This window comes from Triplophysa rosa, linkage group LG9, assembly GCF_024868665.1.
Source record: "Triplophysa rosa linkage group LG9, Trosa_1v2, whole genome shotgun sequence".
In the NCBI taxonomy this organism is placed as follows: domain Eukaryota; kingdom Metazoa; phylum Chordata; class Actinopteri; order Cypriniformes; family Nemacheilidae; genus Triplophysa; species Triplophysa rosa.
Genome location: NC_079898.1, coordinates 17,656,654 through 17,680,743, shown reverse-complemented (window position 1 = coordinate 17,680,743; position 24,090 = coordinate 17,656,654). Strand labels below are relative to the sequence as shown.

The following is a 24,090-nucleotide window of genomic DNA, read 5'->3' as shown; positions in this document are numbered from 1 at the left end:
ATTTCTATTAGGGTGCGGTTAAGTGGATTTTGTGCATAAGTAGTAAATGATAATAACCAAACATAGTTTGTATGTAGTTTGTTTATTGCCAGGTTATAAGACACATACATCACACATCACAGTTAATCACCTTGAATTATTGTTTCTCTTCTCTCTTATGAGAATTGTCTAATAAAGTGCTAAACCAAAATCTGAAATACTGTATTAAATTATCTTATATTAAAAACGTAAGTTCACTATTGCATGTGTCATCATCACACGTAGGCACACAGCCTACAGGTCTAGTTTACAGTACAATATACTGTAAGTAAAATCCTCGAGAGTGGCAATATCGTTTTAGTTATGTTCACCACAGTTCATTACACTATGGCCATGAGAAAGTAAAACCATATTTTAGTGCTATACATCGCTTATTATTGTGGTTTTGTGACTTGTTTTTTCATTTCTGTGTATAGCCTTTTAAAGTTTCGCTGTCAAAGACATCAACATTAAAGATTTCTCACAAGTCTTAAATGCTACAAGAACCATAAAGTCTTAAAAGGAAACATATTTTGTAAAAGCTACAGAGAATATTGCCCCTGCCGCAGAGAATATTGTTATTTGTCTACATGCCATCTGTTTGATGTCTCAGGATGAAGCCAAGCGTGACAGTTACGGAAGACAAATAAGAAAAAAATAAAGAGCAAGTATTACTTAACACAAATAAAGCATTTCTACTGAGAACAACTTTGACTGATCAGCACACAAATCTTCTGCCCTGTGCTTACAGTTATGTATTCTGTGTGCTTTTGCATATAGAAACCTCTTGAAGACTTACCTTATACCTTATCTAATATTGTGCGTTGATAGCATGACCTGTATCATATTCACTTCAATTATAATGTTAACATCTCCCATTATACATTAAAAGCTTCTGCCCTTGAATGCCTCCAGGTTAAAGGCAGTGTCGATGAACCTCTTCAGCTCAGCTACATGAGTAAACTTGTTTCCGGTGGCAGGGGCTGCAGCAGGGTCACGGCCAACATACCTAGGAGTGAGTTTGATGCAAAAGATGTGAACAGGTTTCTGTTGGTTTCACCAATCCAATAGCTGGAAAACTGAATCATAACACTGACCATACTGGATTCTTGTTAGACAGCACGGTGAGGAAGCGTGGCCTTACATAGTCATAGTAGCCCATGTTCTTGTGCTCCTCTTGACACCATACGAGTTCAGCATTACTGTACCGCTCAACTTCATCTTTGATGAGGTCAAAAGGAAATGGTGAAATCTAGGAGAAATAAAAAAGTATTTTATTTTCAAAAAGCTGTAAACATTGTCACATGTACAAGTAATAAATTCATGTCTCATGGTTCTTCTATGCTTCTATGCTTTTATTTAAAGACAGCAGCAACCTGTTCCAGTCGGATAATTGCAACATCCTCCTCTATGTTTAACTGTTTTCTTTCCTTAGTCAGCTCATAGTAGACTTTTCCAGTGCAGAAGATGATACGTTTGACCTTTCCTGGGTTTCTGGATGCAGGACCATCATCTGGAATTATTCTTTGGAACTTTGTACCTGCCATACAGAAATTGTGTAGGTCTGATTTTTTGGAGACTGCAAAAGCTGGAAAAAGTCTTGAATGTGTTTTATCAAATTTTTTTGTACCTGTGGTCATCTCATCAAAACTAGAGCGGGCTTCAGGGAGCCTCAATAAGGACTTTGGTGTGAAAATGATCAGCTGAATATGATTAGAAAAATGTTGTTAGTCAAGTGCTTTGAACTTGGAAAACGTTAAAACTTCAGTCTAAGGGATTATACAAATATAATAAAGACAGCTGTGAATCCAAGCGAAACAATAAATTAAGAGCACTTTCATACATAACAAACAAAATCATCCCCAGACGCTAACAGTTTCATTTGCTCAGGAAGACATTTTCTCATGCTCCACAAACCACTGTATTTATCTCCAACAGGGAATCACTTTAGACAATTGTGGTGGCACAGAACCAAAAGCGTGCAGGAAGATACTTCAAACTTTTACATCACACCTCAACTCTAAGTTTCTAAAATGAATGCAAACTGCCATAAAGCCATCCGATTTTAACCAGAGCATAAATGACATGAAATTGCCCATAGGTGTAAATCCACAAATAGCTAGAAGTTAGAAATCAATGTGACAAATAATATAGACCATTTCAGAAGATACGCATAAAGCTGGTCCAGAACTTTGTGTTTAAGTATTTTAACGCTACACAAATATTTGAACAAAATACAACCAACAGAACCTGTCAAGATGTTGAACGAATATTTTGAAGATTTTACTATTAATGTAAGATAATACAAAAAACAATAAAAAAATTGTTTACATCTTGTGAAGTGGTCTATACTAAATTATAAGGACAAGAACAATGTTTACATTATAGATCTAAACTAAATAATTTTGCATATACTGTATATGTCAAAATTACACTTACCGGCTTTCTAAAAGGTAGTAAGATTTGCCTTCTTAGCACATGGAAGTAGTTGGCAGGTGTTGAGCAATTGACCACAATCCAATTACAGTCATAGAGCTGTTGGACCTCAAAGTCTCCAGTGAATTCCTTAAATGAAGTAAACCTAGCTCATTAAAATGATCTATTAATCTCCTGTCAAAAATGTGCCAAATTAAAAAATAAACAAAAACGTGTATTGCAGAGGTTTAATACAACAGTCATTAGCAACTCTAAATAAATCCACATAATTATGTGCTATTTCAGCAATGACACCTCTGTTTACATAAAGTGATAACAAATTACATATTGTAAAACATACATCATATTATATTAGAATACAAGATATTCATACATTTTTACCAACACAAAGTAATTGTTGATGAAATGAAAATTCTGTCTTCATTTACAAACCCTCGAGTTGTTCCAAATCTGTATAAACTTCTTTGTTCCGTTGAACACAAAAGAAGATATTTTGAAGAATGTAGGAAAGTCATTTTTCCTACTATGGTTGAGGGGGAGTAAATGAAGACAGATGTTTTTGTGAACTGTCCCTTTAAGTCATGTTGGTTTAGTCAGTTTGTTTAATGACTGCTCGTTGTATACACTGATCAGAGTAATAATTAGTATCATTCTAGTCTGCTGAATGCGTTTAACCCTAATACCTCGCCAGAATGACATACTACTACTGGACTAAAAGGTAGTATTAACAAGGACTATATTAAGCATCAAACAAATTGGCAATCAGAAGGTTGAAGTGAAGTGCGTATATTTCAAACTCCCCGTGGCCATCAAGGCATAGCAGGAAAGGCCACTCACCGGATAGCAATCAGGGTCATCCTTGCTCATCTGCAGGAAGCGTTCGGGCCGCGCTGAAGAGTGCTCCGGACCCTGCTCATTAGTGCAAACACACCAGCGCTAATGAGAGCACGTCTATCAAAGGATTATAACCTCATTTATTGGCTCAGACAAAACTTGAGTCATCATTAATGATCGCAGTACTGCACAGCAATCTTGTGCTTAAGGAGTAAGGGAGGTTTGAAATAACAACATGAAAACTTACCCTGTGCTTACACAGCAGGAAATTAGTTTCAATTGACTATTATGAGCTACATAACAGACTCTTAAAATAACATCTCTTTACTGATACGGCTTAATAGGGCAAAGGCAGAAACAGCTGAGTGTTTAAATAGTACATTATATTTATACTGCTGTCTCATGGAAACAGGTTACACAATTAGTTCAGTTCCATAATTAGATCAAATATACTGCTAATGTATACTTATTGTAAATTTGTATTATAAGACATTCATATTGATATGCTAATATCTAACTTATTTACCATTCCCTCCATCCCGTGGGGCAACAGTAACACAATGCCATTGTGTCGGACCCACTTGGCCTGGCCTGCAGAGATGAACTGGTCTATGATGCACTGGGCTGTGTTATGAAAGTCACCGAACTGAGCTTCCCAGCACACCAGGGCATTAGGATTAGCCATGGCAAAGCCAAGCTCAAAACCTAATGCAAATCAGAAAATACGCAAACAATAACACTGCATGGAAATAATTATGCATGTGGATCTTGTAAAAGGGATAAATGAATGTTTATGGGTATATTGAGACGTTTATATAATGTTAGCGATATCAGAAGCGGGGAATAATTGGGATATTTCCATGCACTGATTGATAAACATGCAAATTGAGCACAGGTGCTTCTTACCCAAAACCCCATACTCAGACAGGGAGCTGTTGCACACTGTGTAGAGAGCCTGGTTCTCCCACAGATGGTTCATTGGAACACAGAAGCGTTTATCAACTTCTTGATCATGCAAGACGTGGTGACGGTGACTGCAATGATAAGGCCACAAACCGCACAAAGCACACATCAGGGGAAAATGTGTAACAAGTGCATTCATTAGCATTTCATTCAATAACAAGATTACAGCTTTATCGCTCAATTTCTCTTTCATGGCTTTTATTTCGCAAGGATGCTAATAATATGTGGAGGACTTTTTTGCAGGAACACAGCGAGTTCAAACAAAACCATTTCCTTTATGCAGATTGAACCCTACAAAAGTAAATAAAGGGCACACTGTAGGCCTATGTTTAATGTTTAAAATATTGTAAATTCAGGAAGCAGAATTGTAGTCATCTTAAAGAAATAGTTGATGTAGTTACTCATCCTCATGATGTGCCTACGTATCTGAACACATGTGTTTGGTAGTTCACCCAAAAAATCTGTCATCATTCACTCACCCTCTTGTCATTTCAAACCGGTATGACATTTTTTCTTTTGAAGAACACAAAAGAAGACATTTTGAAGAAAGTTGGTAACCGAACAGCGGTGGCACCCATTCACTTCTATTATATGGAAACAAAACCAATGCAAGTGAATGGGTGCCGCAGTTGTCTGGTTAACAACATTCTTCAAAATATCTTCTTTTGTGTTCTTCAAAAGAAAAACAGTCACCAGGCAAAAAGTCATACAGGTTTAAAATCACAATTCATTTTTGGGTGAACTAAGGACAACACAATTTGTGTTACTTTTAACTGCACCTTGTGTTGTCCCTTTTGCTTATTTAACACACAATCAACACAAATTACATTTAATGTGTTAAAATTACACAGTGTGTGTTAAAATTCCAAATACCATATTGAAATCCTCACAAATAGCAAAAAAAATGATACAAGAATAAAATCGGGATGCGTAAATAAGAGACTTGGGTAAACTTTATTTATTTTGTTTTATTTATTATCTACTTTATTATTCATGTTTGACAATTGTCTTTTATTTATTTATAATTCTGTATTATCAAACCTCAGAACAGTTTATTATTTTCTATCATTGTAAGAGATCATGAGCAGCAGCTGAAATGAAGTTCTGGGATTTCAGACAGGAGATGTAATACGATTTGCTGGGTTACTCTGATGCGATGTGCAAACCAGCCATCTAACCCACCGCGAATGTCTGAACTTTAAAGTCCCTTAAAAATCACACTAATGATGTCCTCTGGCTGTCTCCAATTCCAATGTGTACATATATATATATATATATATATTACATAACTATTAAGAAGGTACTTTAGAACTGACAAATATGAGCTCCGCTGCTTCTGTAGATAATGCTGTGAAATGAATTTAGCCATAAGGAAAGTGCTCGGGCTAATCAGGGTCTGTCTGTTATGCTCATTTAATAACAATTGTAAATCAAAAGTGGCTCGTTGTCTTGTCCCTGGTGGGCAGCTCTGGAAACACAGAGAATCTTGGGAGTAAATAGTTTCTTCGGTGCATCAGCTGTGTGTCAGTTTCATCAATCATGGGACCAGAGCACAGTACTTAGTGCATTCCCAAACACAGCCGACTGAATCAATTACTCATAGCCATTAACTCCCTAAGTAACAAGCAGAACCAGCAGACTGAGGAACAGCAATATGTTCACTCCTCTAGCCTTCGCGTGAGATAGAAAAAAAGACATCCACCGGCAGACAACCCACTTCAATAAATAGGCTCATAACCCACAGACACTACTGTGTTGATGTCTTTTTGCTCATTTTAGCTTCAATATGCTCTATCAAAGCTTCGCTGTATTCTAAACAATGCATATAACGCTCCAGCGGAACCCATTGAGGAAAAATCCAGAGACGGAATGGTAAATCGAACGAGTAAATAATGCCATGTGTGGTGTGATAAATTCAGCCGCGAAAGGAGAATGCTGATGTCTCAGTACTGACAAAACAAAACAGCCTGCCAAAACTCCTTTACACAAGACAAAAGTGAACAGACTCTGGATTCTGTGTCTGTTCTGTGGAGTGCCATCAAATGGGTTTCCTTCGGAAGCAATACCATGACGGCACCATGTGGTCTTGTCTCCCCCTTCTCAAAATGACGTCATTTGTCAATGAGAGGAAAGTTTACCGTTTTAACAGAGCCATGAGGCAGAAAATATAAACCTGTCTATTTTCAACAACTGAAATCCAACAGTTAAAACTAAGTCTTACCTAAATGTTCCTCTTTCTACATCTTGTCCACTGAGTCTCACATGAATACCATCCTTTAGCAAAGAGCCAAAGGTCATGTACTCTGCCAGAGCCCAGTCCACCGAGCGCTTGGCAACCATATCAGCACGGCCGCGAAGGATCCGTGACAAGCCTGAAAGGAGGAAAATCCTAAACAGTCATTAGGAAAATTAAACGAGGAAAACAATAAACAGTAGAGCGAAAAGCTACAGTACAAAGTAAAGCCACAATCAGTTCTGGCAGTTCTTAAACACAATTTCCCATTGAAGTAAAGCACCGCTCTGTGTCAGGGAAGTGCGTGTGCCGGTGGACCGGTTTGATGCTCGGAGGCAGTTGTGCTTAAAAGCAGGCAACAAAGAGTTTAGCTGGTTACGGTGATTTGGCAGAATTTAAGGCTACCAGATTGAAGTCGACTCCTTAAGTGCAATGGTCCCTTAGTGCTACTTCATCAATCCACTATAGCTCACTTGTGTCTGCTGTTTAGTGAAAGAAAATGATGACCCATGGAGCAATGAGACATTCCTATACCACAGAAGCGTACGCATCATTTGTCAGGGCTTTGCTGATGTTCCACACCATTACCACCATCATCTCGCAATGCTTTGATGTCAGCTTCCAGTGTTTATCCCTAGTGGTCACAGCTTAACATTACTTTAGATATGTGCGGTTGATGAACTAGTGTATCCTTAACCTAACGTGGTCTGTGCTGCAAAATAATGGTTTTTCTAATCAGCATATTTGTCCCAGAAAGCATCGAAACAAGATCATCCTTAATTGAAAGAAGATATATTTACTTAGGAAGCAAAAAAACATTTAAACTAAGGTTATTAGGAAATAAGTTAATTTTTCTAGCCTATTGCCAAAGAGGTTTTATGCTTCATGCATAAGTAATTTAAAACAAAATAAATATCTATTTGAGAGATATTTGTATATCTGTTCTTCGATAATGGATTATACCCCGTTCAGACCGCCAGCGTCACCCAGCGACAAAGTGAGGTGATGTCATTCATTTCAATGGAGAGCACCAGCGACAGTGACCATTGGTGACAGGAAGTGGGTGTGTCTAGCGACGTGACAAAGTTGAGATTTGCTCAACTTTATGTAAATGATGAGCGACTTTCGGGAGCGACTACCAATAGGAGTTAAGCAGGGGAGCTCACGTCATCCATCTCCCGTCAGTTACTGCAAGGTTTGTTTATAAATGTTACTAGAGCAACCAAAGCTAGGAACGCCTTCTAATGACCTCATAGAAAGAGACTTGCGGCACACAGGCGGTCTGAATGCACCTTTATACTGCATTGGTCGATTTTTTTCACTTCTGTCCAGATAAAAGACAAAATATTTAATAACTTTCAATTTAGTTGACATGTTGCCCTCAGATAAACCTACAAATAAATGTCCAAGGGTACATGTTGTGAGTACAGGAAGTTTGCTTTTGCAGGATTTAAAGGTGCAATGTGGAGATTTTAGTGGCATCTAGTGGCGAATCTGCTAATTGCAACCAACAGCTCACTCCACCCCTCCCTTTCAAAACACTACTGTGACTGCACAGAACTAGGATGTCATCACATGTTCGCTTCTTTGCCAAAGGAGATAACATGTTTACGAAATGTGCTCTGTAGAGCAGTTTGTCCGTTTAGACTAGAGATACTGTAGAAACAACATGGTGAATTCCTTGTAAGGGGCAACCGGCTTTGTATGTAGATAGAAATATGTTGTGATTCTGCCTCATCTTGTCATGTCTTTCTTGATCTTGTGGCAGAATCACGACAGGATCCCTTGTTTTATGTGGAGAGAGAAGTTTCGGCCTTCCACATTCCCTCTCTCTCCGGTGTGGCGTCTCTGTTCCCGCCCTTTCGTCTCGAAATTGTTAATTGTTCATGTTAATTAGTTCATGTCCCGCACCTGTTCCCTCTTGATTTGCTCCCCTTTAAATAGTCTTCATGTTTCATTGTCCTGTGTTCGGTCATTGTGTGTGGTGTGCTTGTGTTTGTTGTGACATGTCTCTGATACAGAGAGTATTGTTTTGCCTGTGATCGTTACTAAGAGTCAAGTAATTCAAGTCCAGTAAGTGTAGTTATTTGTCTAGTGTTGTATTCATCTAGTTAGTCTGTGTTCTTGTTGTGTACTTGATTATTCCCTTTGTCATTATTGTTTTACCCCCTAGTGGGCCTTTGTTTTGTGTTTTATATTTTATTATTAAAGTTTGTTGTCCAACGCTGCCTGCAATTGGGTTCTTCTCCTCAAGTTCATGACAGAATGACCGAACCACAAGAGAACCCAGCAGGCAGCACAGACGTGAGGCGGTGGCCGTGTACTTCCAACCCGGAGTGGTGGAAGGCCATAGCCTCACAGACCCATGCTGGAGGTGGCCCATTCCCAGCCCAAGGCCACCGTCCCATACGGGACTATGCTCGGGAGGTCGAGGCCAGGAGGGCTTCCGTCCCCGAGGTGCTGGTGAGTGCCTACCTGTTGGCCGGGATGGACGAACCTCCATCTTTTCCGGAGCGGGAGGAGTGGGTCTATAAGCCGTTCCCACAACTGTTCGAGGCCCCTCTCCCAGCTGTTGTCGAGACTCCTCTCGTTCCGGTTTGGTGGACATTCTGGAGGACTGCGTAGTAGGCACTCTCACCCTGGGGGACTCAGCACCCCCTGCGCCAAGCACCGCCTCACCCCCTGCTGCCTCGCCTTCAGCCAGCCTCTGTGGCAAGCAGGGGAGACGAGAGTCCTGGAGGTCCTCGGCAGAGGCCTCCAACCCCGAGCCTGTCGTGCCCTTCACCTCCTTCCTACAGCCGACCACCAGACGGGTGGCTCTGCTGAAGAAGAGGCAACGGCGGGCAGCACGGGGTCCCTCCCAGGTGGTGCAGCAGCCGACGTCCCAGCCGGTGACCCAGCCGGCGTCCCAGCCGGTGACCCAGCTGGTGACCCAGCCGGTGTCCAGTCCGGTGCAGCCAGTGTCCAGTCTGGCGTCCAGGGCAAACGGCTTTCCAGCCGGTGTTCCAGCCGGCAACTCGGCCGGCCTCCCAGCCGGCAATGCAATCGGCTCCCAGCCTTGTGCGGCCGGCCTTCCAGCTGGAGCCCAGCCTTGTCCCGCCGACGTTCCAGTCGGCGGTTCCCCCCAGGACTTCCGCCCCTAAATCCCCCAGAACTCCGCGCCCTCAGGCGCCCTCGGGGACTAGGACTGTTCCCCCGAGTCCCGGCTCCTTTGGACTGCCTCCCACGAACCCTTGTTTTGCCCCACCCCCCTCCCATGTTTGTTGTTTTTGTTGACCCACCCCAACCCAAGTGTTATCCTTGCTTGTCTGCCCCTTGTCATGTTCACCATGTTTGTTTGGTTCTTGTCATTGTCACAGTCTGTCTTGTCCTGTTTGTCACCTTGAGGAGCGTCAGGATATCGCTCCTTAAGGTGGGGGTTCTGTCATGATTCTGCCCCATCTTGTCATGTCTTTCTTGATCTTGTAGCAGAATCACGGCAGGATCCCTTGTTTTATGTGAGAAAGCCATGAGTTGTTTACGTTTTTACATCTCATGTGCTTTCTCGTGTCTTGTCATTGGCCCCGCCCCTCTCGTTTCATGTATTGCCTCCCTGCCTTGTCTAATGTTTCCCACCTGCCCTCTTTGATTACCTTTCATTTGTCTTCCCTTTAAAATGCCCTCATGTTTCATTGTCTTGTTGCTCGGTCATTGTATATGGTGTCTTTTGTGGCGTTCCATGTTTGGTGTATCCTGTGCTTACCTGTCTCCCCCATGCTCGTGTTCCTGTTTGGATTGTCCCGTCAGTCTTAGTAAGTGTTTAGTTTAGTTTGTCTAGTAATGTTTAGCTTAGTTTAGTGTCAGTTAGTCTACGTCCTGTTGTTTGTATTATTATCCTGTTGAGTTGTTTTCACCCCATCGCGGGTCTTTGTTTTGTGTTTTTGTTTAATATAAAATCTGTATTGTTAACCCCTTAATCCTCGCTGCCTGCAATTGGGTTGTTCCCCTGTGCGTTTCATGACAGAAATAGCTCATTCTACGATAATAAAAACATAACGCATCATTATGTAAGGTCTTTATACACTTCTAGTTATAGTTAAAGTTTTGTATATTATATTGCATATCTGTCAATAGAGCCTCCCGAAAACTACACACTGGACCTTTAATAACCCCACAATCTTTTAGTTACCTGACCAAACCATTTTCCCCACTATACCACACCTTCCAGTTGTTAAAGCTATAATAAAAAAGATCACACTTTAAAATCTGAGATTGTTGAAAATTATTGATGGGAGACAACATGAATACATTAAATAAATGTGATTTATTTATGTAAATTAAATGCTAAGTATGATAAACTCACCACTGTGAATGGCAATGTCCTTTAAAGGGACTGAACTGGCAACCTCACCAATGTGTCTGAGCACCTCTTCATTTAGACCAGTGGAGGGACAGCTCATGCTCTTTGGCTCTCCTTCTGGTGTAAAGAAGTCTTAAAGAGGAAGTACACACACAAAAGACCAGAAATAAGGTTTAAATGCACCTTACAGTAAAATTTGACTGAAAAGACTATCAGGATGTAAAATATTACACAGTTAATTTACCAGCAATGAAACTGCATTATTGGTGACTTGAAGGGAAAGTTCACAAAAATAAAAAATAAATTATCTATTACTCACACTCTTGTCATTCCAAATCAGAACACAAAGAAGATATTTTGAGGATCGCTAGTATGCAAAAAACATAGACCCCATTGACTTCCATTGTATGGACACAAAACTACTGAGACATTTCTCAAAATATCTTCTTTTGTGTTCCACAGAAGAAAGAGTCATATACAGGTTTTGAATCCCATGAGGGTGAATTAATGCTAACTGGCAACCAACTCTATTTGATTCACTCACAAAAGGACATTTTTATTCATATTAAGCACTTTGTGTTCACTTACGACCCTCTGGCCAACCACAGTTTAAGTGGTCTTCATAATTTACCTGGCCACGGTGAGTCAAGCCAGTGGCGTATGTGTAGAATCTTCTCATCTTTGGAGCTTGTGTACGCTTCCTCACAGATCTTGTCATATTTAGCAACTTCCTCCTGAAAAACAATTCACAGTAGTACAGCCAAAGCCCACCAACCACCATCTTCATCAAAAACTCAGACGCGTGACACATTTGTGACAAATTATTAATTAATGATTCATGGCACCTATGTGCTACGGCGTAGAGAAAATAGCGAGATTCAAGTCACAATTTATTCTCGGAGTGAAATCCCCTGAGCGATGTCAGCGAGTGAAGAGTGACAAGGCTGCAGTTGTAAATAAAACGAGCTGTCGCTGTGCGAGACGAGGTGTCAGCCATCCGCACTGGAGGGATGGTTCGGTCCGAGGATTGTGGTTTCTACGGCGACACAAATCTGAGGCTGGTTGGGGGGAGCTGAAAGCCTGGGGAATGAGAGCTTGGGTCAATAGGTGAAGTATGAAACGTGTCATCACCAGAGCGAAAAGACACTGGCTGAACATCTGAGAACACAACCTCCATCAATTGTCAGGAAACAATGTACAAACTGAACAGGAAATGCATCATTTCCTAATAGCCCAGGAAATCAACAGCTGCGGAAAAGATGGTTAAAGAGGTCAATCAGGATGAATCGTGGGAGTGACTCCAGGTGGACTTTTCATTTTGCACAGTGGGGACATGTGGACATTTTCCTTAATGATTCAATAATCCGATTTTCTTAGTACACAAACCTCAAACTCTTGCAGTGTCACAACCCCCTCGGAGATGAGCTTGTCGGCGTACTTCTTGAGCACATGTTCCTGTTTGCGGATCTGCTTGTACATGAGGGGCTGCGTAAACATGGGCTCATCCATCTCGTTGTGCCCAAATCGCCGATAACAAACCTAAACAATAAACAAGCACTATCAGTATACACAATACAGCTACATGGGTGCAATTTTTCAACCAAAAATATCAAATAAACAAATTACATTTAGACATTTTTAAATGAAATATTGTTAAATATTGGATGTAATACAATGTAAATGCATTATGATATATCTGACCCTGGACAACAAAACCAGTCTTATGGGTCAATTTTTTGAGATTTTTGAGAAATTTTTTGAAATTGAAATTTTTACATAATCTGAAAGCTGAATAAATAAACTTTCTATAGATATATGAGTTGTTAGAATAGGACAATATCTGGCTGAGATACAACCGTTTAAAACTCTGGAATCTGAGAGCGCAAAAAAATCTAAATATTGAGAAAATTGCCTTTGAAGTTGTTAATCAGGGGCACTGTGGCAGACCATCCACTCACAAAAATAAAGTTTTTATAAATTTAAGGTAGGAAATTTACAAAATATCTTCATGGAACATGATCTTTACTTAATATCCTAATGATTTTTGGCATAAAAGAAAAATCGATAATTTTGACCCACACAATGTATTTTTGTCTTTTACTAAAAATGTTCCCGTGCTACTTAAGACTGGTTTTGTGATCCAGTGTCACATATTAATTCATATATTTTAGTTATATACGTTTTCCATAATGATCCACAGACCCCCTGCAGTACCTTCACTAACCCCCAGGGGGTCTGAAAACAATATAACGCATCATGCTTCTGCAACCAGGATAAGGTGACTTTAGTTTTGTACTCAAGCACTACAGCTGTGATTTATTTAGTTACTGTACTTTTAGTGATATTTATTTAGTGATGTTGTTTAGAAAATGTAATGGATATAATGGTTATAATTAGAATTGTACTTGTAAACTAACAGTACTGTTTAGCGTGTTGACAAAATGTTATTTGCTCTCCTACTTGTAAGTCGCTTTGGATAAAAACGTCTGCCAAATGAATAAATGTAAATGTAAATAATGGTGTCTACTGGTTTGTGATTGATTCTATTGGTGGGATGTTGTAATAATGCCCAAAACAAACTACAAAAATGAATTTTGTAACAGTTTTAATGGAAAAAGCTAATGGTTCATAATGGTATTTTAATGGAAACCATTAGAATTTCTGTCAGGGTTTCTATTGTTTTTTTTAGCATGGATGTGTCTTCACAGTATTTACCAGGTCTATTACCACATCCTTATTGAATGTGTTCCTCCATTCTGCAGCAACCCTGCACACATACATCACTGCCTCTGGATCGTCAGCGTTGACATGGAAGATTGGTGCGTTGACCACACGAGCCACGTCTGTCGGGTAGGGAGAGGAACGTGCCATTCGGGGATCTGTAGTGAATCCAATCTGGTAACAACAGATAACATACATCAATCTAAAGCATACAGAAAGGTCAGGGGTTACGTGTTTGAGCAAAAACACATCCTAATCTCTACAAGCTTAAACTTCTTCAGTCAATTCTGATGGGAAAATGGGATGTCTGATGTTCACCTGATTATTGACCACAACATGGATTGTGCCATGTGTGGAATAAGAAGGGAGTTCACTGAGGTGGAAGGTTTCGTAGACGACTCCCTGACCCGCGAACGCAGCATCACCGTGCATTAGGATGGACATCACCTGGGAGACACAAATGCAGGTGATTTACAATTTAAAATAGAAATGTCTGGCGTAATTGGTTTGCATTCATCCAACACTCATACAGTAGCAATAGTATGGAGTTATTTTTAAGATATTACCCTCCTTCCTTCAGTGTCTCCGCTGTAGAACTGCTCTGCCTTGGTCTTGCCCTGAACAACAGGATCCACTGCCTCCAGGTGAGAGGGGTTAGCCATCAGAGACAAAATGATATTCTTATCTGTTTCCCTGTTGATCCGTTCATGATACATCCCCAAGTGATATTTCACATCTCCTGAACCCTGTGCAAAACGTTAAACGTACATTAGAAGAACAAAATAGAAGAATAAACAAAAGCAGCTTTCATCAAAACAAATGATATAATATCTCATCTGCGGCCTCAAGTTTGGGATCAAACTGGCAAAAAATCTGATCTAGATCTTTGCGCACCACATTGGCCAGAACGTTTAGTCGACCCCTGCGTGAGTAAGAGGTTGTGTTGTTACTGCTGAGCTAAATTCTTAAAGATAGAGTAATATTGAATGAACCTGGTTTATTGGTACCTGTGAGGCATGCCCATAATTACACTTTCTATACCAGCTTCACTGGACTTGTCAATGATCATCTTCAGGGCAGGGATGAGGACCTCACAGCCTTCCAAACCAAAGCGTTTCTCTGAAGACCATTTACGAGCCAGAAAGTCCTCAAACCTAGAACGTTTCACAAAAAAAGATATTCTGAGAAATGTCTCACTGGTTTTGTATCCATAAATTGGATGTCAATGGGGGCCAATGTTTGGTTACAAATGTTGTTCAAAATATCTTCTGTGTTCTGCAGAAGACAGAATGACATGAAGGTGGGTCAATGTGATGAAAGAATTTTCATCAAGTTTCTGTTATTGTGGGAGACTCTTCTCATCCCATGTACGGTTCTTTCCGGTTACTTCCCTCTGGCAGACGGTAAAAGAACCTTTAGTAAAAAGGGCCAAGTATAAAAAGACCTTTATCCCAAATGCAATTGGTATTTTAAATAGGATCTTAAAATGATTTTGTTTGTACTGTTTGTGTGTTTGAGGCTTTGTCTAAAGATAATCTTCTATCTCTATCTTCGTATATAAGCAAAAGCTAACATCCTCCATTATCACCTTTACATATATGTGCATACAGTACACTGTATATAAACCATTACATTAAATAATATATATTATATACTGTATATAAACAGTGAGGGAAATAATTATTTGATCCCCTGCTGATTTTGTACGTTTGCCTGCTTACAAAGAAATGAAGGGTCTATCATTTTTATGGTAGGTTTATTTTAACTGATAGAGACAAAATATTAAAAAAAACAGGGGTAAAATTTTATATAAAGGTTATAAATTGATTTGCATTTCAGTCAGTGAAATAAGTATTTGATCCCCGGGCAAAACATAACTTTGTACTTGGTGGAGAAACCCTTGTTGGCAAGCACAGAGGTTAGACATTTCTGATAGTTGGTCACCAGGTTTGCACATGTGTCTGGATACATTTAGTCCACTCCTCTGTCAATCTTTAAGGTTTCTTGGCTGTCGCTCAGCAAATTGGAGTTTTAGCCTCCTTCACACAGGTTCTATAGGACTAGGGTCTAGAGACTGGCTAGGACATTTAATGTGCTTCTCCTTACACCACTCTTTGGTTGTCTTGGCAATATGTTTTGGGTCTTTGTCATGTTAAAGGCTCATCCATGACCCATCTTCAGTGACCTAGTTAAGGGGAGGAGGTTCTCGTCCAAGATTTTACGGTACATGGGCCCGTCCCTCAGCCCCTCAATGCGGTGAAGTCATCCTGTGCCCGTAGCAGAGAAAAAGCCCTAAAGCATAATGTTTCCAACACTGTGCTTCTCTTTAGGGATGGTGTTCTTGGGGTCAATGTCAGCATTTCTCTCCCTCCAAAAAAAGGGGTCAATTTTGGTCTCACATCACTTTCTCCAAACCTTTTCTGAATCATCTTGATGTTCATTGTCTAACTTCAGATGAGCCAGGCGGGCCTTCTTGTGCAGGAGGACCTTGCGGGTGCTTCAGGTTTTCAATCTATTGTGGCATAGCGCGTTACCAATGGTTTGCTTGCTAACTGTGGTCCCAACTGTCTTGAAATCATTAACAAGCTTCTTCCGTGTAGTTCTGGGCTGATCTTTAACCTTTCTCATAATCATCTTTGGGGACAGTTGTGGCCTAATGGTTAGAGAGTCGGACTCGTGACCAGAAGGTTGCCGGTTCGATTCCCAGGGCCGGTGGGAAACAACTGAGGTGCCCTTGAGCAAGGCACTGCTCCGGGTGTACGTGTGTTCACCACTTGCTGTGCGTGTGTTCACTACTCTCTGGATGGGTTAAATGCAGAGGTCACATTTCGTTGCCTTGTACTTGTACCGTACATGTGCAATGACAATAAAGTTGAATCTAATCTTTACTCCATAGTGGAAATCTTGCAGGGAGCTCCAGACCAAGGGCAATTGATAGTTATTTTGTATTTCTTCTATTTCCAAATAATCACACCAACAGTTGTCTCCTCACCAAGCTTCTGTCTGTTGCCTATTCAAGGTTTGTGCACGTCTACAATCTTGTCCCTTTTGTGCATGTCTACAATCTTGTCCCTGACATCCTTTGAAACCTATTTGGTCTTGACCATGGTGGTGAAGAGGTTGAAATGGAAGATACAGATTCTGTTGGCAGGCATCTTTTATATACATAACAAGCTGACTTAGGAGTACTTTCTTAAAAGGATCCCTGGGTATAGAGCGATGTATGGCTTTCTTTATGAACAATGGCATTGACTTTATATTTGTGAAATAAAAAAACACATAACTGTCACAGTATTCATAAACTTTGAAAAAATATTTTTACTTGGAGGCCGCCATTTTTTTTGCGTCAGAATCCGTGATGTCAAATGGTTGCGACCTAAACCTGTTCTCTTTCGCAACAGCGAAGCACACACGTTTTCTATATATAACAGTAAAATATGACACGTAAAACATAAGATCAGATATACAAACACACAGGTACAGTAGGTGGCGGTATGTCCTCTTGACACAAGCCAGCCTGCCAGCCATAAAAGAAGAACACGTTCAGTATTAGACGTTTACGGAGCCCGTCTGGTCACCCCTCGGAGAAAAAAAAAACAAGACCCGCAAATCCGTGGCCACAGTTTTGTAATTCTTTCCCTCAGTTTAAAAATCCGTACTCACAGATTCTAAAACTGTTCCCACATTCAAAACCGTGCTCTCGGATTAATAAACTGTACCCACGAGTTTACAATCCGTGCTCTCTGTTTTGTAAACCGTCCACTCAGTTTTTGAAATCTGTACCCACAAATTCTTAATCTGTGCCCACGCTTTCGCAATCCGTTCGCACAGTTTTGCAAACTGTAGCCTACTCGCAGAATTGAAGCCTCTGTCTGTCAACAGAACAAGCTCCTACAGGAACATTAACGAATATTGTATACTGTTTTATTTTAGATTATATTATACATTGTATTGTAATATCACAAACGTTATAGTGTAAAACGTTGTTCACGCTCACCTTGAACGTTTGTTCAAGGTGAGCGTGCATTAAATCATAGCTTTAAACTACCGCCTTTGAGACATTTAAGACTATTTAAGACATTAGCATCCACCATATCGTATACTTTATACATTATGAGAATATACTGATAAACACAGTAATAATGCTTGCGGTTTAGTTATTTATTCTGTATTAGAGCACACGTGAATATTAGCCCCCGTCAGCTAATGGCCGAGGGAGAGAAGACAATAATGTTAGGCTACTGATGTTGATAAATCAACATCAAAAAGTCAAAATCTGGATAAAATGCATTGTATAATGGCTAAAACATCTTGTATATGATAAATTCGAAATGATTTTGGTTATTAATATGCATGTTTGTGTTGTTTCTGACAAACAATATTAAAATGTAGGAAAATACACCAAATAGCGTCTTTATTTTCTTTCTTCTTTTAGCATTATATAAAAGGAGGAGCGACAACAGTAAAGGACTAGAGAGAACCAGGCCTGGACTTTACATTTTGTTTTATTATGTGTGACCGGCAGTCGACCGTGAGGGAGCTGTTGTTCAACGTTCGCCGGTTCCCTCCTCCTTCTTCCTTGCTGTGAACATTGTTACACACACACATATATATATATTATCCTACAGAACCTTATATTTACTGAAGAACTGATGTGTCGGTGTTTAGTTTGGCTGCCTAGCTGTGCGTGCAACCAGTTTACGTCATCGAAAATGAATATGGCGGCCTCCTTAGGTTAAAATGAGTATTACATTTAGGGGTTTTTTAAGAGCTGAAAATATTTGATGTGTTTCTAACGACAAATGCCAGTATTACAACGCATTAAGCCATACATCTCTCTATACACCGGGTTCCCTTTAAAGTGACAGGACTAATCTGCGGTCCATATAGGCACATATCCAATCTTTGGAGCCAGAATTCTTGCTGGTTGGTAGGGGATCAAATACTTATTTCACTGACTGAAGTGAAAATCAATTTATAACCTTGTATGACCCTGATTTTTTTGTTGATATTCGGTTTCTATCAGTTAAAATAAACCTACCATATAATTGATAGACCCTTCATTTCTTTGTAAGCAGGCAAACTTACAAAATCAGTAGGGGATCAAATAATTATTTCCCTCACTATATATATAGTATATATTCATTTATATCCATTTTAAATACACTTTCACTCTTATATAACCTTGTCCATGCAGTTTAAAAGAGTTTTGACAAGAATACAAGACACTATTGTTCGGAATAGATTATAGTATTTATATAGTTAAACAGTCACCTTGTTGAGCGAACCAGCCTGGCCAGCAGCGTTCTTTTCTCTCTGTCAGAAAACGTCATGATTCCTGGACTTTCAAACTTCTGTCGTATCCACTGGCACTGCTCCACATTGTTGATGAACATGAATTCCACCCCAATATGACCACAGTAAGACATCTGAAACAATCAAATCAAATTCATTGCAAATTTGTTCTTTTATTCATTAATGAATGCATTACTGAAGCATAATTAAACGTCAACATAATCATCAAAGCTCATCAAAGCTCATCTTTTCAGTATAAATGAATGTTAAGATTAGTGAATGTCACATCTGAATCAGTCAAAGCACAAAACCAGCTAATGATGAATGGAGTGCTTCAACTCACATGTAACCTTTACCCACCTCAAGTCTGCGTATGATTTCTCTCAGTGGGAGTGTACTTTCATTTCCCCCGATAAACGTGGTTGGTGGCAACTGAAATGTCTTATCCAGATCAGATTCATCCAAACCATAGGAGCCTAAAGTTTGAAGACGAAATCAATATTAAATAAAAGCAGCAACAATTCAAAGATTGGATATTATAAAGATTTTATATTTAAAACAATAATTACTACAAGGGAATATTAAAAAGGGGTAACACAGACGTTAAGAAATCCAAAAATACTATTTGAAAAATGCTCATTTCAGAACTCATTTCATAGTGTGTCAAACATTAATGTAGAGAAACAAAACCATGCAATATGTAATGCATCCTGTAGATAACACAGGTCTATCAGAAACCCTGGGTCTCCTCAAGAGAGGAGCACACACAAGAGGAGACAGGTGCAAATGTAATTAAAGCCACAACCCAGATAAAGAGGGCAGCGAATGGAAAGATACATCTTACCGAAATTAAGTGCCTTCTGGTTCAATACACGGCCTCATTAGCCGCGTGTAGGCTAAAGTAAAAACGATGACAAAACCCCACCTGACCCACACAATGAGTGTATACTGAGCGAAAAAGGCATGTTTTGAGAGATCTTCTCACTGGCTATTACTCTCTCTTTTTCGATCTGTTATGAGAACATGTCCTACATCCTTCTATTTTGCAGACACTAAAGGCAATAGGACCCGACAGGAGCAAAGGGGAAGATTTATGGGCCTTTATCTCAGATAACATTAACCTGTGCTTGCGATTCTGTCTCTTCCCTCTAGCCGCTGTCTGAGACCAGGGAATCTGTAATGGCCGAATGAGGAATTGTTTGGCTGACCATTTACACGACTACACAGCCAGAAATGCACACACATACATACACACTCTCAAATTTAATCTTGCTATATGAGTCACCAAATAACCAAAGCACTGGTACAAGCAGCGTTACAAAAGTTCATAACAATAATCGTGATCCTTAAAAAATATGAAGTGCTATCAGCTCTGATTATGAGGTTGGGAAAGCAACTTCCAATGGACTTCGAAGGCCCTAAGCAAAACTGAAACGACTGATTTAAAGAACTATACATAGAAACATCTCAGAAACGGCACTTGACCAGCTTTTATTTCAGATGAAAATTAAGACGATTTATAATATTTAACACTTGGTTTTTAGCATTGTAATAATGTTGGGCTCTTAAACTGTTATTTGATAAATGGTAATAGCTGTATATCCTCAATTTGCAATGAAAGATTTTTTCTGAGAGCTACAACAATCTAATTTTCCTTTCTTAATTAAAAAGGAGATGTATGTAGCGGATGGGTGCAGTCTTGTTGCTACAGTGACGTATAAACATTGCGGCCACAAGGTCAGCCACCAATTGCATTATACATCGGGTAGAGAGCTGTTGTGCTGACATCTGACGACAAAAATGTCATAGGCTGTGTAATATACAGTATGTGTAGACAAAATCAAAGACAAAAATAAACTAGAGGAAGTCTGTAGGACACAATCTTTTTTTGTGTGACCAATTATTAGGAGAGCTTCCATACAAAGAAAGTGTATCTCTCAGCAGTTACCGTATTGAATGGTGGTGTGAGCTACAGAAGAGGGGGGTGGCTAACATAAGAGGATAATAACAAAAAACTCTTAGGGATGAGCCTCAAAGTCACGGAACCAAGTCAGCTTTTTTGTCTTTAGAATAAATATTCTTCTCTAAGTGAAACAGTGTAATTATAGCTGAAGGACACTAAAGATATTAACATAGGAGGAGAGTGTTTATAAGAATTATGAATTAAAATATGAATATAAAGTGCTTGAAAAATTTGTTAGACCACCACCCAATCATTTTTTTCCTGTAATGGTTATTCCACCAGTATGTGTAAGTTCTTTAGTCACAGTTGTATTTCTAATTCTAAAATATAGTTGTTATTATCCATATATTTTTAATTTACCGCTTTACAAGATTTGAATGATATTTCATTCGACCATTATCAGTTGAATACGCCGGCTCAAATTTGGGTATAAAACATGAATAAAGATTCTTTAGCTGTTCCAGTTTGTTTTTTGCCTTATAAATTATAATAAAATGTTTAGTTTTAAGCTTTTGACAGATTCCTAAAATATTTGAGTTTTCTTTTAATTTTACATTAACCATACATAATTGGTCTACATACTTTGATATACAGAATTTGTTCTGTATATCAGAAAGGATATCTCACCAAGCTTGTCAATCGACGCGATCAAATCTGAGGGATTGAAGGAATTTCGATCTGCTGTAAGGATGCCAAGAGGGTCTAGCTGGGCCACATGGTGACCACGTACCTACGGGGATTAAAATGCATATGAGAAATGATTTAACTTGGTATCTCCATACCTGAAGTAAGGAACACTTATCAACACACTTACTGTATAAACAAAGCACAACCAGACCAGGAAGTGTATTTCCTTAACTGCTACAGTAGCTGACCCACACAAACATGAAACAACAAAACTCGGGACTAAAAATCTCCCAGGATTTCACACCAAGTTGAACATACAACCCCAGCAGGCTGGTAAGAGAAGATAATAAATGTCTTTGCCAAAATACAGAATTTAATAAACCCCTGTGATACTTCAATATTTAATTTGAGGAAGCAGGGAAAATATTACCACCTGTTTTGATTCAAATAATCTCTTTGATATTTTCATTTTCAAAAGGAAGCACATCCAGTCTAATTAGGCTGGGGTTAATCAAGTGGGACACTATAAAATGTATAGATTTACAGTCCCTTTTGATTTGTTACAGTCCCCTTAACATGAATGCCAATACATTTGAGTGAGTACAATTTTTTATCAAAAATTCTTCTTGTTGATTATTTGATCAAAAAAGATTTTGCGCATAAAACCTGCATCAGATCTAATACAGAACCACTCATAGGCTCTATTACCTGATAGGCTCTTATAAGCGTGTGCACAGCTAAATGATCCTCCACCACTTTTTGGGACATGGCTGGTGTCTGGGACATGGTTCGTCCTTGGAGAAGTGTGGACAAGCGCTTCTCTTTTGTTTCCTCTGGACTGCTGGCCTGGGCGTTACGGAAGTATGCATCCCAAGACTGTTGATAAAATAGTCATAACCTATTTAAAAATGTTTATTTTTATGTTTATTTTCAATTTCAATAGCCATTTGATGCTATTTTTGGAGAAAGATTTATAGAATGTAACATAACAAATTAATAGCAATGCTAAAGTGATATAATAGGAAGCACACTAGATCTCTAAAAGGACACATACAGAGCTTCAGTGCCTTTAGTAGATGTTCACTGCACCTCATGAACATTTTTGTGATCCTCCAGCCAAGCGTAGTACATTTCCACGACATAGCTAGAGCTGCAGGCCGCCAATGAGGGCTCAGCAGCCCCGGACGAACAGTTACGACGTGGGTCAAAAACTCGCCTTCCTGTCCCCACGTGCCCCCTCATCCATTGGCCACTGCTTCTTAAAGCAACAGCCAGGTGTCTCAACTGACTCATGTCTGAAAAAATGGATAAGAAATAAAGTAACAAAGTAGGAACTCATTTAGTCTTTTTAGAAGTTTAGAGGAACCAGTTGTAGGCTATGTAGTCAGCGGATATATCAGGGACAAATCACACCAGTATAACGTGCTTATTTTATTAACATTTCTGTATCAACCTATAAATAGCCAAAACATAACGACTCTAACTATATAAATACCTCAAGTATCGACAATTATGAAAAATGTTTAAACATAGCTTGTCCTTCATGTCTAGCTTTCCATTGACAAATTGATTTAAAAACCTCTCTCCATCCAATCGCTTCCGTTACATTTACACGATGCAAATGTATCGCCGGACAGTCATAAAGACGCATCGATTTCACGGTTTTGTTTACAGCTCTTCTGCGATATCCATCTAGGTTACCGTATGTTAGCAGTCGCCTGCTTCACCTCATCCGCATCGTCATAAGAAATAAATGTCACCTTGAGTTATAAAGACGGTCCAATGGACTTCAGATGCTGTTGGTTTTACAGCGCATTGTCGTCTGGTTCTGGGACGCCGTGTTCTCTCCTGTCTATAATCTCACCAGCGTCAAATCCGCCCTATAATCCAAATCCACACGCGTTGAACGCGCACTGCAGTGTTTCCATTTTGAGATCTGAACAGCACAGCACAGGTTAACGCAGAATCTGAAGTAACTGCTTATTTTAATCATCGTTTAAATGTACAGTTGTACTGTTATACAGGTATAACATGAACTACTTAACACCAATGGACACATTCAATTTACTTGTACTGTGGGCACAAATAATGCATGAGCAAGTGTGTGCTCTGGGTGTCAGGTAAACCAGAAATATTCTGCTCACCTTAATATGATTCAATTATCCAAGTTTCCCCCTACATCTTAATTATTTTGAAGTATTAAAATCAATAAATCTAATCTGGTAAAAAAAATTACCCTACACAGTAGGGACAATGTTGTCCACACGAAACTTGAGTTTGACTATTGAGATCCTTTTGTAACTGTTGAATTAGAATTTCAATTTAGTTCATTCCTTCAGTTCCCTTTTTTTGTCATTTATTAATTGTATTTTAAAAAATATTACAGATTTACGGTCTCACATTCATGCCAAAGAAATACCTGGTAAAACAATGAAGATTGTGGATTTATCTGAGTGCTCATATACACAATAATATGGGTTATGCAGTATCAGACATCACAGCATTTGTGATTCATAATAGGGTTAAACTAGATTAACATTCATTTAAAACAGCCAAACAGAGAAGAGCAGCAACAACAAACAAGTATACAAACTTGCAACCACGGTTTAAAATGAGTGCAATAACAAATAGAAATGACATCAGGCTATAGATTTGTGCCAG

The 24,090-nt window shown here is 39.3% G+C and overlaps 1 protein-coding gene across 4 annotated transcripts; it reads right to left on the bottom strand.

The window, feature by feature from the left end:
• Positions 1-69: 69 nt before the first annotated feature.
• On the bottom strand, positions 70-23,410 carry ogdhl (oxoglutarate dehydrogenase L). Of its 4 annotated transcripts, none has more exons than XM_057342400.1 (23): positions 23,131-23,410; positions 22,519-22,724; positions 22,138-22,305; positions 21,430-21,532; positions 19,200-19,315; positions 18,819-18,973; positions 14,552-14,698; positions 14,378-14,466; positions 14,111-14,292; positions 13,863-13,991; positions 13,539-13,718; positions 12,210-12,362; positions 11,455-11,557; positions 10,827-10,955; positions 6,473-6,623; positions 4,195-4,322; positions 3,815-3,993; positions 3,292-3,363; positions 2,458-2,583; positions 1,649-1,721; positions 1,395-1,558; positions 1,116-1,270; positions 70-1,027 (listed from the first exon to the last, which is right to left on the bottom strand). In XM_057342400.1, exons 2-23 carry the CDS (start codon positions 22,720-22,722, stop codon positions 904-906), a joined length of 3,030 nt encoding a protein of 1,009 aa, XP_057198383.1. In that variant the 5' UTR covers positions 22,723-22,724; positions 23,131-23,410; the 3' UTR covers positions 70-903. The 4 variants fall into 4 exon arrangements, with proteins under 4 accessions (XP_057198383.1, XP_057198381.1, XP_057198382.1 ...); XM_057342398.1 differs by lacking the exon at positions 23,131-23,410 and adding an exon at positions 23,009-23,124; XM_057342399.1 differs by having other exon boundaries at positions 71-1,027; positions 23,190-23,409.
• Positions 23,411-24,090: the final 680 nt, after the last annotated feature.